This window comes from Cervus elaphus, chromosome 24, assembly GCF_910594005.1.
Source record: "Cervus elaphus chromosome 24, mCerEla1.1, whole genome shotgun sequence".
Classification (NCBI taxonomy): Eukaryota; Metazoa; Chordata; class Mammalia; order Artiodactyla; family Cervidae; genus Cervus; species Cervus elaphus.
Window position 1 is genome coordinate 20,198,128 of NC_057838.1, and position 18,494 is coordinate 20,216,621.

Here is an 18,494-nt window from a genome sequence, read left to right on the forward strand (position 1 = left end):
CCACCCATGTCCTCCTGGGGAACAGCCGTAGTTGTCTGCCTTGGCTCTCTTCCTCCCTCCAGCTTGCTCCTGTGTTCATTGCAGTGCTGCCTATTCCATGCCTCAGATACACGCTGAAAACACGAGGCTTCCAGAATCTTCTTCTACTTTGAAGCCAATGTACACTTTTTAGCTTCCATGGACTGGATCTGTACATCCTTTGAGCACTTCTTCCACCTGGGAACATATACTTCCTTTAAAATTTCACCTCCTGTGAAACCTCATTTTCCAGCTTTCCCTTTTACCTCATCATCTATGGCTTTTCTGTCTCTTCCAAGGCACTCAGTTTACTAGTTACCTTTAGGGTTGGGACAGTTTTGCTCAATCTTGATTACACAGTAGCTCGGACCCTGCCAGATGAAGGGAGCGGGAGAGAGTGAATGAATGAGTGGCCGGTCAGTCGTACAAGGCAGGTTGTTGTTCAAACTCAGACACGTCCAACTCCAAATTCCAGTTTGGTCCACCCTCCCCAAGATGACTCCTCTCCGATTTGAAAAAGTTCCTTAATCAAAAAAAGTTCATTGGAAAAATGAACATGTAGAGGTAGAGTCGAATGTCTGGTGACAATGTCCTTGTAACACACTTACAGTGACACAGATACTGAAAACTGTAACGGTCTGTGTGTTCAGCCAAGTGTAGAAATCAAAATTCCTGACCAGCAACTGAAAGCTCCAACAACTCTGCGGTGAGAAAATAAACACCATTTCAGACACACAAGACCTGCATTTAGTTCTCCTTCTGCTGGGGCCAGTAAACAGCCCATTTGAGTGGTGGGTGTGGCTCATGGGATGATGCAGCGTCAGAAATGCAGCCAGCTCACTCACACCTCGGGGTGAGTTCGGGTCTGCTTTGAGGGGACACACCCCACAAACAGGAAGTCAGGTCTTCAGCCTGACTTTTCTCAGACAGGTGAATCCATTAAGACTGGTGGAGTTCCTGCCTGCCGCAAGACCCAGCAACAAAGGAAAGTGCTGGGAAATGGCTCAAACTGTGTTTCAAGGACTTGTCCCAGTCTGTCACTTTGTTACGAGTATGTGACAAGCAAGTAGGAAGTTTTTAGAAATTTTTGTAACAATTTGATGGGGGAATTTTATGTCTATTTTTATTTATATTTAGAGTATCTTTGCTTTAGCTTTATACTAATTCATTTTTATTGCACTTTACCAAAAACTGTCAGTCTATAATAAAGAAAAAACAAAAATTTGCTTAAAAATTGCACACAGAAAAAAAAATTTTAAGTTACGCACAGAGTCTGAGACAACAACAACAAAGTCTCAGTATTCATCAAAAAACACTCCAAGGGGAGAAACATAAGCCACAGAGTGAGAGAAAATTTTAACACATAAAGTTTTATGTAAAGAAGAAATTCTACATTATATGTGTGTGTGTGCTAGTCTCTCAGCCATGTCTAACTCTTAGGTGTAGCCCGCCAGGCTCCTCTCTGTCCGTGGGATTCTCCAGACAAGAATCCTGGAGTGGGTTGCCATGCCCTATTCCAGGGGATCTTCCCTACCCAGGGATTGAACCCAGGGGCTCCTGCATTGTAGGCAGATTCTTTACCATCTGAGCCACCAGGAAGACGCCTAATCAAGTCAATCAGAGAAATGGGCAAACATGTTGGACAGAAATTCTACCGAGGAAACACTGATTATGTTTCATTAGCATGTGATAAGTGCTTGGGTAGAGAAATGCATCTGACAGAGGCAGTCAGCAGCTTAGCAGAAAGGTAAAAAGTCTCACGGTCCTGAAGCTTGGTGAGGATGCTGAAGCAGAACTCTTCCACACAGCTGGTGGGAGAGGAAAATGGTCAAAACCCTTTAGAAAACTCTCTGGCAGCGTCCACAGAAGCTGGACATTCACCTATCCCATGGGCAGCGACGCCTCTCCCAAAAACCAACAGAAAGGTGTTCAGGTGTGAAATGAATGATGTATATGGGAAAGATCATGGCTGCGTAAGGCTTATGACGATCAGAAAATGAGAACAAGGCAAATGACCACTCTCAGAAGCCATGGGCGGTGTGTTCACACTATGGAGAGTGAACTGCAATGAACACAACAAACCACAGCTCAGGCCACAGCACAGGTGAAGCCCACAGAGAGGACAGCACCCTAGCCTCATCACGGTCCTACCGCATGATCTGCTGGACATCCTGACGACAAACTGCCCTATAAATTCAGTAGCATCATGGTGCTGGAGTCCTCCCTCTCTATAGCGCCAACTTCCACTTGGTACTCAGATGTCATGGGGCATCAGGAAGGTGGCCCTGAAGGAGTCCTGGGGAGAGAGACCTGTGAGGTCAGGGAGCAATGCAGGGTCGGCATGAGGTCCATGGTGTAGGAGTCACAGGAGAAAGAAATTTAATTCGCTAGGAGAATTCCCAAGGGGCTGGGCAGGGGTGGGATGCAGAAGACTCACCCCCCCAGGTAAATGCTGATGAGGGAATGGGGAACGTCTCGGGGAGCCAGACCAGGTTTCGGGAGCTCTGCCCACCAGGAGTCTTTTTAGCCTCAGCTCTAATTTCATTCAGGCTTCCCTGCTGGCTCAGTGGTAAAGAATCTGCCTGCCAATGCAGGAGACTTGAGTTCGATCCTTGGGTTGGGAAGATCCCCTGGGGGAGGAAATGGCAACCCCCTCCAGTGTTCTTGCCTGGAGAATGGACACAGGAGCCTGGCAGGATACAGTCCATGGGGTCGAAAGAGTTGGACACGACTTTGCTACTAAACCACCACCACCGTATAATTTCAATCAGACACAAGGGGCAGCGCAGAGGGTAGAGCAAGGCAGCGGGGGAGCCATCCACACAGCGGTCATGGAGTTGCTTTCCCGCTTACCTTTCCCGCAGGCCTGGACCAGCCCGTACCACTCCCCGCAGCTGTTGCACAACAGGGTGAAGGCCGTTTCGCGGCGGCCAGTCACGTGGCCCGGGGCACACACATACAGCAACTCGTCGCCCATCTCCAAGCCGGTGCGGCCCTGCAGGATGGTGTGTGGGAACGAGGGCGGGTCTCCACACGGCTTCTCTGCGGACAAGGAAGCACAGTAAGTTTCCCCAAACTCTGCAGAACTTTTTCAGCCTGAGAGAAATAAAAAACTGAAAAAGCAACCCCTTCTTCCCTCACGGGTGCTGCCTGCACCCTAAACTGAGATTGCCTTCATCCTGGCATCCCCCACACCTGGTGGAGTGCCTGGCACAGATGAAGCACTCAATACTTGTTGACTGAATTGTGTGTGCTCCAATATAGCTTTGTGTTTCTAAACTGCCAGGCAACATGACCAGAGGCAGTGCCCAGCAGCAAGACCCTGATGATAACACTGCTACCGGCTTGGTTTTTACAAATGAATGCAGATACAGATATAAAGGGTTTCCCAGGGAGCACTAGTGGTAAAGAACACTTCTGCCAATGCGGAAGACTAAGAGGAGCAGATTCAACCCCTGGGTCGGGAAGATCTCCTGGAGTAGGAAACGGCAACCCATTCCGGTACTGTTGCCTGGGAAATCCCGTGGACAGAGGAGCCTCGCGGGCTGCAGTCCACGGGGCCGCAAAGACTCAGACATGACTTAGCGACTCAACAATATTTATACTACAGCACACACGAAGACAATTATATATGTTTATTGTGTCTGTGCATCTGTGTCTACGTGTGTGCATGTGTGTGCTTAGTCCTGTCTGACCCTTTGCGACCCCACGGACTGCAGCCTGCCAGGCTCCTCTGTCCATGGGATTTCCCAGGCAACAATACTGGAGTAGGTTGCCATGCCCTCCTCCAGGGGATCTGCCCAACCCAGAAATCAAACCCACGTCTCCTGCATTGGCAGGTGGATTCTCTACTGCTGAGCCACTGGGGAAGCCCATAAATGGGTTAGATCGATCACTGCAGATGGTGACTGCGGCCATGGAATTAAAAGATGCTTGCTCCTTGGAAGAAAAGCTATGACTAAACTAGACAGCATATTAAAAAGCAGAGACATTACTTTACCAACGAAGGTCCGTCTAGTCAAAGCTATGGTTTTTCCAATAATCATGTACTGGTGTGAGAGTTAGACTATAAAGAAAGCTGAGTGCCAAAGTATTGATGCCTTTGAACTGTGGTGTTACAGAAGACTCTTGAGAGTCCCTTGGACTGCAAGGAGAGCCAAACAGTCCATCCTAAAGGAAATCAGTCCTGAATATTCATGGGAAGAACTGATGCTGAAGCTGAAACTGCAGTACTTTGGCCACCTGATGCAAAAAGCTGACTCACTGGAGAAGACCCTGATGCTGGGAAAGATTGAAGGTGGGAAGAGAAGGGGACGACAGAGGATGAGATGGTTGGATGGCATCACCGATGCAATGGACATGAGTTTGAGTAAACTCCAGGAGTTGGTGATGGATAGGGAAGCCTGGCATGCTGCAGTCCATGGGGTCGCAAAGAGTTGGACACAACTGAGCAACTAAACAACAAAGTTTTCAGCTAATTTGGGTAAGTATCAAGGACTGTGACGGCTGGATCGCATGGTAAAAGATGTTTAGCTTGGTGAGAACCTACCGAACTGTCTTCCAAAGTGGCTGTGTCAGTTTGCATTCCCATATCAGCAAGGAATGAGAGTTCTTGTTGCTCCACATCCTTGCCAGTGTCTGGTGTCATCAGTGTTCTGAATTTTGGCCATTCTACTAAACGTGTAGTTGTATATCATTGTTTCAATTTGCCTTTTCCTGATGACATGACATGGAGTAATTTTTCATATGCTTGCTTGCCATCTGTATATCTTCTTTAGTGAGGTATCTGTCTGGGTCTTTTGTGTATTTTTTAATATTTATTTTTATTTATCTGGCTGCACTGGGTTTGAGTTGTGGCATGTGGGATCTAGTTCCCTGACCAGGGATTGAACTCATGCCTCCTGCATTCGGAGCACTGAGTCTTAATCACTGGACCACAGGGAAATGTCTTTTGTGTATTTTGTAATTGAGTTGTTCATTTTTTAAATATTGCATTTCCAGAGTTCTTTGTATATTTTAGGGCTTCCTGGGTAGCTCATCTGGTAAAGAATCCACCTGCAATGCAGGAAACCTGGGTTCGATCCCTGGGTTGGGAAGATCCCCTGGAGAAGGGGAACAGCTACCCACTCCAGCATTCTGGCCTGGAGAATTCCAAGGACTGTATAGTCTATGGGGTCGCAAAGAGTCGGACATGAGTGAATGACTTTCACTTCACTTTGTATAATTTGCATGATAGTCTTTAGTAGATATGTCTTTTGCAAATAACTTCTGCAGTCTGTGGCTTGTCTTTTCATTCTCTTGATAGTCTTTTGCAAAGTATAAGTTTCTAATTTTAAGGGAGTCCAGCTTATCAATTATTTCTTTCATGGATTGTACCGTTGGTGTTGTATTGAAAAAGCCACCACCATACACATGGTCTCTAGGTTTTCACCTGTATTATCTTCTAAGAGTTTTGTAGTTTTGCATTTTACATTTAGGTCTATGATCCCATTTGAGTTAAATTTTGTGAAGGGTGTAAGGTCTGGGTCTAGATTCTTTTCTTTTGCATGTGGATGTTCAGTTGTCCCAGCATCTATATTTAAAAGACTATTTTTGCTCCATTGTATAGCTTTTGCTCCTTTGTCAAAGATCAGTCAACTACGTTTATGTTAGTCTATTTCTGGGCTATTGATTTCCACCGATATTTGTCTTTTCTTTCACCAGTACCACACGGTATTTGCTTCTGCATCTTTATGCAAGTCTTGAAGTTGTCATGCAGTTCTTCAACCTTGTTCTTCTTCAAAAATGAGTGAGCTATTCTGGGTCTCTGTCTCTCCTTACGGATTACAAAATTAGTTTGTTCATATCCACAAAGTAACTTGCTTAGAATATGACTGAGGTTGCACTGAATCTATAGATCAAGCTGGGAATCCTAACTACGGTAGGATTATCTGGGCTGCCCTCTCAGCCTCCTCAGACTTGCCCAGCAGTCACTCGAGACCTCAGGGATGTTCCAAACCCAATTCATTCTCTGAAGCATTAGGACAAGGAGAGTGTGTCTCCCCAGAGCCACTGTTCTCTCTGCAAGGTCCTCTTCTAGCCCGTGCTCCAGCCATTCTCTGTGTGCAGTGTCCTCGTTGCCTTTCCCTAACCATAATCCCCATGAAATCCCACCTCAGGAAGTCTCCCTGATTATCCCCCTTTGTGTCAGTCAGCTCTTACTTGTCATCATACACTGTCAACTCCTTGAAGGTGAAGAAGTCCACTATCTCTCTCTGTCTGTCCATTCATCTTTCTCTCTAATTATCCACTCATCTATCCATCCATCCATCCACCCACCCATCTAGCTATCTACCTGTCATCTATCTATTCATCCATTCATCTATCTCTGTTCATCTATCCATCCATCCAACAATCCATCTATTTTCAGTTTATCCATTCATCTATCTACCTATCATCTATCTATTCATTTATCCATCCATTCACCTATCTCTATGTCCACTCAACCATCCATCCATCCATCCATCCTTCCAACAGTCTGTGTGTCTGTATATCTTTCTCTCTATTGAAAGCACCTGTAAGTCTGAGCGCTGCTTTGCATTACCCTAGACAAATAAATTAACAATTGGCCGGTGCCAATTGGTAACGAGTACAGGATTTTCCACACTCCCTTGGGAGACCCTAAACTGGATAAGTTCTATCAGTTGCTCAAAGTATTGCGATTTTTTGGTCTCAGTCTCCCATCACCGCTGGAGAATTTTCCCAAAGCCCACCTGGAGGCACAGCCCCTCCTGCAGGCAGACCTGGGAATTAGCTGTTCTCAAAACTTCTTTCTTGCCCTGAGAGGTGTCTGTCTGTCTGAAGACATAAAAGAGATTGTTCCATTTCTGTTTTTATGGGAAATACAGGCAGGAGTAGCGTGTGCAGGGGAGGGTGGAACACAGTACTAGGAGAATGAGGTGGGCTGGTTGAGAGAGCAGTCAGGCCAGCCCTAGCTTGGAGAGGGAGAAAGAGAAGCACACCCCAAGTAAGCCTTGGGGTGCAACAGGGAGAAGGCGAGAGGGGAGTTGAATCCTCCAGACCCCACACCGTTGACCCCACAAACAAGCTGCCAAGAGAAGCAAAGCCAGAGAACCCAAGTGGAGGCCGCTCATTTAATCAGCATCCAGCTGGTTAAAAATAACTTCCCTTATTAGTTTAAGTGAGATCACCACAGGGCTGGAAATTCACTGTCAGTGAAACACAAATACTAGAAGGAAACAGAAACATCTCCATTCATGGTGAGCTTTATTTCAAAAAAAGACACACAGGAGGAAGCCGCCTGCACATGCCACAGGCTCTATTTGCCTTCTGGGCTTGTGAGGCATGTGTCTGCCGTTTTTGGAGCGAGCACCCTTCATTCTCCCCGTCTTGCTGAGAAGAAGTGGCAGCCTAGGGCTAAGTGTTATGAAGCATCTTTAGGAAAAAGGCAACCTTTAGAGGTGATGCTGTACCCAGGGTCTGCTGAACCAGACCTCATGTGCACTCCCCAGGAGCCTCTTCTTGCTTCCCACCACCTTCCTTCAGCACACAGATTTCCCTTGTTTTGTTTTTTTGTTTGTTTTTAACTGCAGTATAGTTGACTTAAGCTGTGTTAGTTTCTGGTGTCCAGCCAAGTGATTCCATGATGTATACACACATATATATACAAACACACACATAGTAGTCTGTATATGCTAATAACCCCTAATTTACCCCCTCCCACCCCTCTTCCCCTTTGGTAACCATAGGTTTGTTTGCTGTGTCTCAGAATCTGTTTCTGTTTTGTAAATGAGTTTATTTGTATCAAAGTTTAGATTCCACATGTAAGTGATATCATATGGTATTCCTCTTTCTCTGTGTGACTTACCTCTCTTATTGACTGTCTACAATGTTCCAACTGGGGAAAAGTGGGGGGCCATGTGGGAGTGGTTTACATGCTCTTTCTAAAGGGCCAAAGGCAGAGGATCAGGGACAGAGCTCTCTGAGGAAAACTTGGGGGACCCACCCTGCTTTCCTGGAAAGCCCAAGAGACAACAGGCCTCTGACCCGTATCCCGCCTCAGCATGCATCCCTGAGCCCCCTTCATCGCCCATCTGCAGCCTCCTCAGAGGTCAGGCCCCGTTGGAACAAGATCCCAGATTTTCCCACCTAAGCCTCTCCCTGTTGGTCTGGAGGTGATGGGGGTGGGCAGGCTAGGCTCCAGAAAAATTGCCCTGGGGTGTGGGGCTCAAGCGCTGTGTTTCAAAGGTCCCCACACAGGGCTCACTCTGCTAAAGTGGCGTCAGTCCTCACATAAGCTGCCAGGCGTCCTGAATTTGCTTCAGTTTTGGTTTTTTTGGTTTTGCTTTGTTTTGTGCTTCCCTATCGTTTTTTTGTTGTTGTTGTTTGTTTGTTTTGGGAGAAGTACATAGACCTTTTGAGGGGAAATTTTCATTTACATGTAATCACAAAGTTACAGAAAAATTCTAAGAATAAGGAACTCCCATAAATGCTTTATCCAGATTTACTAATGTGTTTTCATTTTGTGCCATTTGCTTGATCATTCTCTGGATAGATATATATATAGATATCTATGTATAGAGAAATATATATCATACATACATACACACATGCATGTATGTGTAGGCTTTGTTGTTCAATTGCTAAGTCATGTCCAACTCTTTGTGACCCCATGGATTGCAGCATATCAGGCTCCTCTCTCCTCCACTGTCTCCTGGAGTTTGCTCAAATTCATGTACATTGAGTTGGTGACGCTATCTGTCTCACCCTCTGCTGCCCCCATCTCCTTCTGACTTCAATCTTTCCAGCATCAGAGTCTTTTCCATTGGGTCACCTCTTTGCACCAGGTGGCCAAAGTTGTGGAGCTTCAGCTATAGCATTAGTTCTCCTATGAATATTCAGGGTTGATTTCCTTTAGGGTTGACTGGTTTGATCTTCCTGCTGTCCAAGGGACTCTCAAGAGTCTTCTCCAGCACCGCAATTCAAAAGCATCCATTCTTCAGTGTTGAGCCTTCTTTATGGCCCAACTGTCACATCCATACATGACTACTGGAAAAACCATAGCTTTGACTATATGGACCTTGATCAGCAAAGTGATGTCTCTGCTTTTTAAGATGCTGTCTAGGTTTCTCATAGCTTTCCTTCCAAGGAGCAAGCATCTTTTTAATTTCATGGCTACATGGTTGTGTATGTATACATATACAAATATGTATATATGTGTATCTGTAATTCCTTTTTCAATGACTTGAGAATGATTTGTAGATGTGATGTCCCTTTGTCCCCAAAAACCTTAGTACACGTTTCCAAGAACAAGGATATTCTCTTGCATAACTGCAGTATAGTTACCAAAATTAGAGAACTTAAGCCCTGACACAATACTACTATCTAATTCATAATCCATATTCAGACTTCATCAATTATAGCTATTTCCGCTGATCCAGGATCAGCATCAGACTGCATTTTGCTGTCAAGTCTTTTTAGTCTATTTTAATTCAAAACAGTTGCCTAGCCCTTCTTTATCTTTCTTGTCCTTGACATTTTGGAAAGAGTGTAGGCCAGTCATTCTGTATGACGGTTCTCAATTTGAGTCTGGTTACTGTCTCTCCATGATCAGATTCAAGGTATGCGTTTTTGGCAGAAGCACTACTGCAATCAAGTTGTACTCCTCTGAGTGCAAGATATCAGGAGACACATCTCATCGGTTTGACAAGAACCCAGTTTTAGAGTCACGCTCATGGGTTTTAACTTGGTGCCCTATAAGATGTGAACAGATATCTCCAACCTCTGGCTTCTTCCTGCACTACAGCTGTGGACAGAGAGGCACACACTCACAGACACGCCACCTGTGAAGGCCTGTGAGGTGGAAGGCCCAGGATTTCCTTTTGGGATGGTGCGGAACACGTGGTTGGATGATCAGAGGCCCCCGTCACCCCAGTCAACAGCCAGCCAACGTCCAGGAGCAAGGCCCCCACCCAGCAGCCGATGGTGGACTCGTGAATGAGCCTGGCTGAGACCAGCAGAGAAACACAGACTGCTGTCTCTCCACCCCCCAAACAGTGAACTAAACAAGGGTTGTTGCTTTAAGCCACTACATTTATGGATGGTATGTTCCACAGCAAAGGATAGCAGATACCCCTTGTTCATCAGGGGAAAGAGCTCACACTCAGAAGCCCTGCATGTCCATTGAGATCACGAAGAAAGAAGGTCATGCTGGCTTTCTTTTAGCTCTGTCCTGTCTCCCTCAGAGAGCTGAACCTCTGCCTAGGTTTGAGATTCAAAGGATCATTTTCATTTACTTATGTGGTTTAAAAACAAACCGTGGTTGTTGTTCTCCCCACGCCTTTCCAGGGCACAGGCACGTCATTCAGTCACTTGAGCGTGATCAACAGATGCCATAGCGGCAGGGAAATCTACCACCAAGACACATCTAACAGGCACCAGCCGGGGCTGTAGGGTTCACTGTGGCTCCTTTTTTAAAAATACATATATGTATTTATTTATTTGGCTGCTCCAGGCCTTAGTTGCGGCACACAGGATCTTTAGTTTTGGCATGTGAACTCTTAGTTGTGGCATGTGGGATCTAGTTCCCTGACCAGGGATCCAACCAGGGCCCCCTGCATTGAGAGTGCTGAGTCTCAGCCACTGGACCACTAGGGAAATCCCCACTGTGGCTCTTTGCTTTGTCAACTCTTCTGACCCCCTTCCCTGAAGATTGGGATTTGGTGCCTCTGGGAGGCAGCCTGAGGGTTTGTATTTCTAATATGTTCATCTGGTATTGCTCACCATCAAAGAGTTTTGGGAAACTGCATTCGTGAAGTACTTCTCCAACTGGGTTATGTCTTATAACCATTGAGTGTGTGCGTGCATGCTAAGTCGCTTCAGTTGTATCTGACTCTATGTGAACTGTCAAGCTCCTCTATCCATGGGATTCTCCAGGCAAGAACACTGGAGTGAGTTGCCGTGTCCTCCTCCAGGGGATCTTCCTGACCCAGGGACTGAACCCACATCTCTTAACATCTCCTGCACTGCCAGGCAGGTTCTTTACCACTAGAGCCAGCTGGGAAGCCCTGGGGAAGCTTTAAAAAGCCTCAACATCCACAGCATTTTATCTGAATCTCCGGGGCTGGCACCCAGGCCTCAGTATTTCTTCAAACTTCCTAGATGAGAACACTGTGCAGCCAGGCAGGAGCTGTGGTGATGTCTGTGACTGATGAGGAAGCAGCTTGCTTTCTCCCGCTGTGCACGGACATTCCCTTTCAGTGGCATGAATTTCTGCCAGTGAAGGTGTACTTTTCCCAGGCCTCATGATACGCTGCCCTGGAGACTCCTTTATGGTTTTCTCCTCATCATTCAGCTGGTTTCCCATAAGAAAGTCGAATTTTCCTTTCTCAGAGCAGTTTCCTAAATCCTATAAATTTCCTTTCGGGAAAAAGTTTTTTTTTTTTTTCTTTGTAGAAAAATTTCCACCATGAAGGCAGATTGAAGGGTAAGCAGTATCAGCAGCTGTAGCAGATGCTGTCGGGGGTCCACGGACAGGGGCTCTAGGTAGACATCTGTGCGTCTCTGATGGAGGTTGGCTTGCCTGTTGGAACGCTTTGCCTGAGCACACAGAAATCCAGAAGAGTCCGGGAATTCACACCTCCCGGAAGTAGCCCTTACCCAGTGACTGACAAAAGCAGTGGTATAAATAGCCCTGCTCTCTCTCTCCTGATCAGGAACCCCATGATGACCTGTGGTCACTGTCTCCAGAGAGCCCCTGCGGGGCCACGCCGGAGTTACTCCCCACCCACACCCACCTCCCAACCCGCTGGCTTTTCTTCAGAAGACTTCCTGATTCATGATGTTCAGTGAATCCTCATCGTAAAGCTGGCTTCTAATAGAACGCAACCTAAAGGCCAGCCCCCACGAGCACACCCTCCAAGACCTTTAGAGAGGCTCTGGCACTGACCTTCATCCTTCATACACAGCGCGTTGTATGTACCCCCAGGAACCGGGCTGCTTTCAACCCTCACATCGACAGCTCGCATGTTTTGCTGTTCACCCCTCCCCTTGCTGCAGACGGTTGTCCTGAAACAGACAAGACAGTGGGTTAGGAGAGCTAACCAAAACCGGCAAAGAATTCTCCTCTGCCATCAGCCCTGAATCAGCAGATATTTTTCCGATTCAGGAGTTTTGGCTGAAAGTATCAATATTCTTCCCAGAGGTTCCTCTAAAAGCAGGAAGTTGTATGTGATGCTTGAGTTCAGGTCACATATATTGATTCAAGTTTCAGATAAAATACATGGCTGATCTCTTCCAGTATATGCTTGGCTTTTATTTCATAAAATTCTGCTCTTTATTTGTTCCCTTCTTTTGGGGGGATGGGTTTGTTTTGCTGTCCTTTTCAGATTTCTTAAGATAGATAGTTATTAGTTCCTGAACCTTCAGACTCTTTCCTTTTCTAACATAAGCATTTAAAGTTTTTGTTAAAGCATTTAAGGCATTTTCCTCCAGGTATAGCTCTAGTAGCATCCCATGAGTTTGGGTATGCTTTGTATGTGTGTGCACATATGTGTATGTATATACATATATATATATACACACACACACACACACACACACATGTATATATATATTTTTTGGCCACACTGTGTGGCATGTAGAACCTTAGTTCCAAGAGGGATGGAACCCATGCCCCCTGGATTAGGAGCACAGAGTCTTAACAACTGCACTGCCAGAGAAGTCCCTGTTATATTTTAATATATTTCTACCTATTTCTACATGTATGTAAATTTCCATTATAATTTATTTTTGTCCCATGATTTGTTTAGGGGTATCACTTAAATCAACAAATAGAATTTTTTAAAATCCACCTGATAGTTCTTGTTTTCTTTTTCTTTTTTCATTTGTGCCATATGATGTAGACACGGCCCATCTATGTACTTCCCCACATAAATGAAAACACATGTTCATAGAAAAACTTGTACATAAATGTTCACAACAGGTTTATTTGTTACAGAGCCAAAATGGAAACAACACATGCCTATCAGGAAGTGAATGGATAAATAAACTGCAGCATACTTGATGCAATCAAGTATTATTTAGCCATAAAAAACAATGAACCATTAATAACATAAAATATAGATGAATATCAAAATAATTTTTGAGTGAAAGGAGTCAGAAAAAGAGCATATGCTGTATGACTCTATTTATATGAAATACAAATTAACCTCAGGTGTCAGAAAGCTGATCAGTGGCTATGTGGGCACAGAGGTGGATGAATGGGTGATGGAGGTAGAAAGGGACTTTAAAAAATTTTTTATTTATTCTTGGCTGCACTGGGTCTTTGTTACTGCATGCAGGCTTTCTCTAGTTGTGGAGAGTGGGGGCTACTCTCTATTTGCAATGCACAGGCTTCTTATTGCAGTGGCCTCTCTTGTTGTGGAGCACAGGCTCTTGAGAGCATGGACTTCAGTGGTTGCGGCATGTGGGCTCAGTAGTTGTGGCACACAGGCTTAGTTGCCCTGCAGCATATGGAATCTTCCTGGACCAGGAATTGAACCCATGTCTCCTGCATTGGCAGGCAGATTCTTAACCACAGGACCACCAGGGAAGTCCTGTATCTTTTTTAAAATTAGACTCCACATATGAGTGATATCACATGATTGTCTTCCTCTGTTGGACTTATTTTACTTAGTATGATCATTTCTAGGTCCACCCATATTGCTGCCAAAGGTACTGTTTCTTTTTTAAGACTGAGTGGTATTCCATTGCCTTTATGTACCAATTCTTTACCCATTCCTCTGTTGACAGACATTTAGATTGCATTCATGCCCTGACTATTGTGAACAGTGTTGCACTGAACATTGGGGTGTATGTGACTTTCAAATTATGGTTTTCTCTGGATATATGCCCAGGAGTGGGATTGCTAGATCATATGGAAGCTCTGTTTTTACTTTTTTTAAGGAACCTCCACACTCTTCTTCAGACTGGCTGTACTAATTTACATTCCCACCAATAGGTTAGGAGGTGATGGTCCTTGTTTTCTAATCAGAGCATCACATTTGCTTAATTTAATCACATATCTCTTTGAATTTAAATCTGCCATATTTCTATTAGTCCTGCCCATTCTTTCTTTCTCTCTTTTCTTTTCCAGATTTTGATTGTTTGAATTCCTTTTTAGCAATCTCTTCTTCTTCTGTATTGTTTTGGAAGCTACATGTCCTTTTACAATTCTTTTAGTGGTTGCTCCAGAGGTTATAACATGCTTCTTTGATTTATTAAAATTTAATATTTCTTTTACCCTCTTTCCCAACGACACAACTTAAAATACTATGTATTAACATATTTCAAACACTTCCTGACTTATATGCCATTTTTTAGTGTTTAGTATTACTGTTACTGCTTTATATAATTATAGATCTTCCTCAACTTACAATGGGGTTATATCCCCCAAAACTTTTAAAAAGTTGAAAATATGGTAAGTAAAAAATGCATGTAATACACATAGCCTACTGAACATCAGAGCTTAGCCTAGGCTACCTTAAACATGCTCTAGACACTTACATTAGCCTACAGTTGGGTAAGATCATCTAACAGTTTATTTTACAATAAAGCATTGAATGTCTCATGCAATTTATTGAATGCCATACTGAAAGTGAAAAAGCTGAATGGTCGTCTCACCACAGAATGGCTATAAGTGTATCAGTTTTTATTCTCATGATCGCATGGCTGACTGGGAGCTGCAGCTTACTGCCACTGCCCCGCATCACAAAAAAGTATCAGATAGTATCTCACTGGCCTAGAAAGAGATCAAAATTCACAACTTGAAGAACCATATCTATTGAAAGCATAATGCTTTCATGCCATCATAAAGTTAAAAAGTTGTAAGCTGAACCACCATAAGTCAGGGACCATCTGTATGTAATTTCAGTTCACCCCTATATTTACTTTTACCACTCAATTGTTTCTTGCGTCTCCAGTTGTCCACCTGCAATTGTTTCCCTCCTGCCAGAAGAACATGCTTCAGGGTTTCATTTAGTGCAGATCATATGTAATGAATTCTCTCACCTTTTGTCTGTCTGAAAATTCTTTATTTTACATTTATTCTCTGAAGATATTTTCACTGGGTATAGAATTCCAGTTTGGTAATATTTTCTTTCAGCACTTTGAAGGCATCATTCAGTGGTCTTTGGGCTTTCACTGTCACTTTATTGTTGCTCCTTTGAAGGTACTCTTTCTTTTCCTTATTGCTTTTAACAGTTTTTCTTCATATTTGATTCTTACCAGTTTTACTATTTTGTTCCAAGTTATGAAACTCTTTATTTATCCTGATTGGGCTTCCCAGGGCTTCTTAAATCTGTGTGTGAGTATTTTTCCACAGGTGTGGCTAAATCTCATATTACTTTTGCTTCATCTTATTTCTCTTCTCCTTTTAGAATCCCAATGACATGCATCTTCTTCGCTTTGTACTCTTTCTTCTGTACTTTCATCCCTTCTGTTCTTTATTCTGGACATTTTCTTCTAAAATATCTTCCAGTTCATTAATTTTCTCTTTGACTCTTAAAATCAGCTGTTAGATTTAGCTATTAATTTCTTAATTACAGCTTTTGTATTTTTCATTTCTGGAGTTTTTATTTGGTTATTTTTATAGTTTTCAGCCTTCTGCAAGATTCTCCTTTTGGTCCTTTGTAGTTTGAACATTTTAAAGAGTTATTTTAAAGTCTGCATCTACCAGTGTTAACATCTAGAATTTCTATTGGCTATTTTTATTATTGTTGCCTTGTCTCCCCAGTTCAGTTCAGTCACTCAGTCGTATCCAACTGTTTGTGACCCCATGGACTGCAGCACGCCAGGCTTCCTTGTCCATCACCAACTCCTGAAGTTTACTCAAACTCAAGTCCATTGAGTCGGTGATGCCATCCAAACACCTCATCTTCTGTTGTCCCCTTCTCTTCCCGCCTTCAATCTTTCCCAGCATCAGGGTCTTTTTAAATGAGTCAGTTCTTCTTCAGGTGGCCAAAGTATTGGAGTTTCAGCTTCAGCATCAGTCCTTCCAATGAATATTAGGGGCTGATTTCCATTAGGACGGACTGGTTGGATCTCCTTGCAGTCCAAGGGACTGTGAAGAGTCTTCTCCAACACCACAGTTCAGAAGCATCAAATCTTCAGCACTCAGCTTTCCTTATGGTCCAACTCTCACATCCATACATGACTACTGGAAAAACCATAGCTCTGACTAGATGGACCTTTGTTGGCAAAGTAATGTCTCTGCTTTTTAATATGCTGTCTAGGTTGGTCATAGTGTTTCTTCCAAGGAGCAAGTGTCTTTTAATTTCATGGCTGCAGTCACCATCTTCAGTGATTTTGGAGCCCCCCAAAATAAAGTTTGTCACTGTTTCCACTGTATGCTCATCTATTTGCCATGAAATGATGGGACCAGATGCCATGATTTTAGTTTTATGAATGTTGAGTTTTAAGCCAACTTTTTCACTCTCCTCTTTTACTTTCATCAAGAGGCTCTTTAGTTCTTCACTTTCTGCCATAAGGGTGGTGTTATCTGCATATCTGAGGTTATTGATATTTCTCCTGGAAGTCTTGATTCCTGCTTGTGCTTCTTCCAGCCCAGCGTTTCTCATGATGTACCCTGCATATAACTTAAATAAGCAGGGTGACAATATACAGCCTTGATGTACTCCTTTTCCTATTTGGAACCAGTCTGTTGTTCCATGTCCAGTTCTAACTGTTGCTTCCTGACCTGCACACAGATTTCTCAGGAGGTAAGTAAAGTGGTCTGGTATTCCTATCTTCCTATCTCTTAAAGAATTTTCCACAGTTTGTTGTGATCCACACAGCCAAAGGCTTTGGCATAGGCAATAATGCAGAAGTAGATGTTTTTATCAAACTCTCTTGCTTTTTCTGTGACCCAGCGGATGTTGGCAGTTTGTTCTTTGGTTCCTCTGCCTTTTCTAAATCCAGCTTGAACATCTGAAAGTTCACAGTTCATGTACTGTTGAAGCCTGGCTTGGAGAATTTTGAGCGTACTTTGCTAGCGTGTGAGATGAGTGTAATTGCGCAGTAGTTTGAGCATTCTTTGGCATTGCCTTTCTTTGGGATTGGAATGAAAACTGACCCCATGTGACTGGTGCCTCCCCATGTGACTGATTATTTTATACTATGTGACAAGTCTTTTATTTGCTAACATAGTTTGTAGAAATAATCTAGGATAATATTATTTTCCTCTAAAGAAATTTTTTAAAATTATTTATTTATTTATTTTATTTGGCTGCACCGAGTCTTAGTTGTGACGTGAGATCGTTGATTTTCATTGTGGTATGCAGGATTTTTTATTTTATTAGTTGCAGCATCTGGGGTCTAGTTCTTTGACCAGGGATTGAACCTGAGGGTCCCACATTAGGTGCGTGGAATCCTAGCCACGGGACCACCAGGGAAGTCCTTGCACTGTGCATTTAATAGTCAGTTTTTGGTGGGGAGGGGAGATGGACCCACAGTGAAATGTACTACTAATGATCAGATACTTCTTGGTTCCAGAAATATTAACATGGAAAACTATTTTAATATGTCATTTAGTAAATATATCAAATAAGCGTGTTTACTGTATAAAGAAATATCATCTAAGCAAGGTAGAGATCCACTATGTAATATGTTTTAATACATTACAGCAAACCCTCAGAAGATAAATCTTTCCAATGACTTAGTTTCGATTTGTAATGCCTAGGAGACCTAAGCCTGGCTCCAAGCTGGCTCTTTAGAATCTCTGAATACCTTGATTATCTGATTCATTGATAGTAACAGAGTTATTAAAAGTATCCATACTTAACTACACTAGGGAAACACGTATTATCACTGGTCATATTTTGTTGATTTAGGACCTTGGAAGTCAAATACGAGGCAGAGAGAGTCACAATTCCAGAGTCACTGAAAAGTTTTGGAGGTAGTTTCATTTGTTCTCTTTGTTCAATTGCTGCTTCACCTTTGGGGATGTGAATCAGCATGGTTGTGTATGTTTTCTGTGGCTACTTCCCAGCCAGACATCTTCAGGGTCAAGTAGTTCTTGGAGCCCATTTGTTCTCTCACATTCCTGTGGCATGAAGGAAAAAGTGGAATGGCTCCTGCCCTCTCTGTCTATGACTAATAAACAGAGCAGTTAGCAGCACTAATGGGATGTTTTCTCCTAGCCAGCCACAGAATTATTTCTCCACAAAGATTCCAAGGGTCAGGAATTCAGATAGGGCACAATGGGAAAGGCTTGTCTCTGCTATATAATGTCTAAGGCTGATCTGGGGAGACTCATCTAAGGCTGGGCTGGCTCACTCAATAGCTGGGGGTTGGAATCACCCGGAGGCAGTTAATGCTTGCTAGTGGTTGGGAAATCAGTTGGGGCTATTGGTGAAAGTGCACACACAGGGCATTTCCATGTGGCCCAGGCTTCCTAGGACTTCTCAGTGGTAGCATCTCAAAAGTAAGTGTCCCCAGAA

At 43.7% G+C, this 18,494-nt stretch overlaps 1 protein-coding gene across 1 annotated transcript in view; it reads right to left on the minus strand.

Annotated features, from left to right (window-relative positions):
* The window catches only part of SUSD5 (sushi domain containing 5), a 41,985-nt gene that overhangs the window by 12,121 nt on the left and 11,370 nt on the right, over window positions 1-18,494 (minus strand). Inside the window, exons 3-4 of the mRNA XM_043886929.1 lie at window positions 11,966-12,084; window positions 2,872-3,060 (exon numbers count right to left, since the gene is read on the minus strand). Coding sequence (XP_043742864.1) covers window positions 2,872-3,060; window positions 11,966-12,084 — 308 coding nt within the window. The remainder of the gene's footprint in view (window positions 1-2,871; window positions 3,061-11,965; window positions 12,085-18,494) is intronic.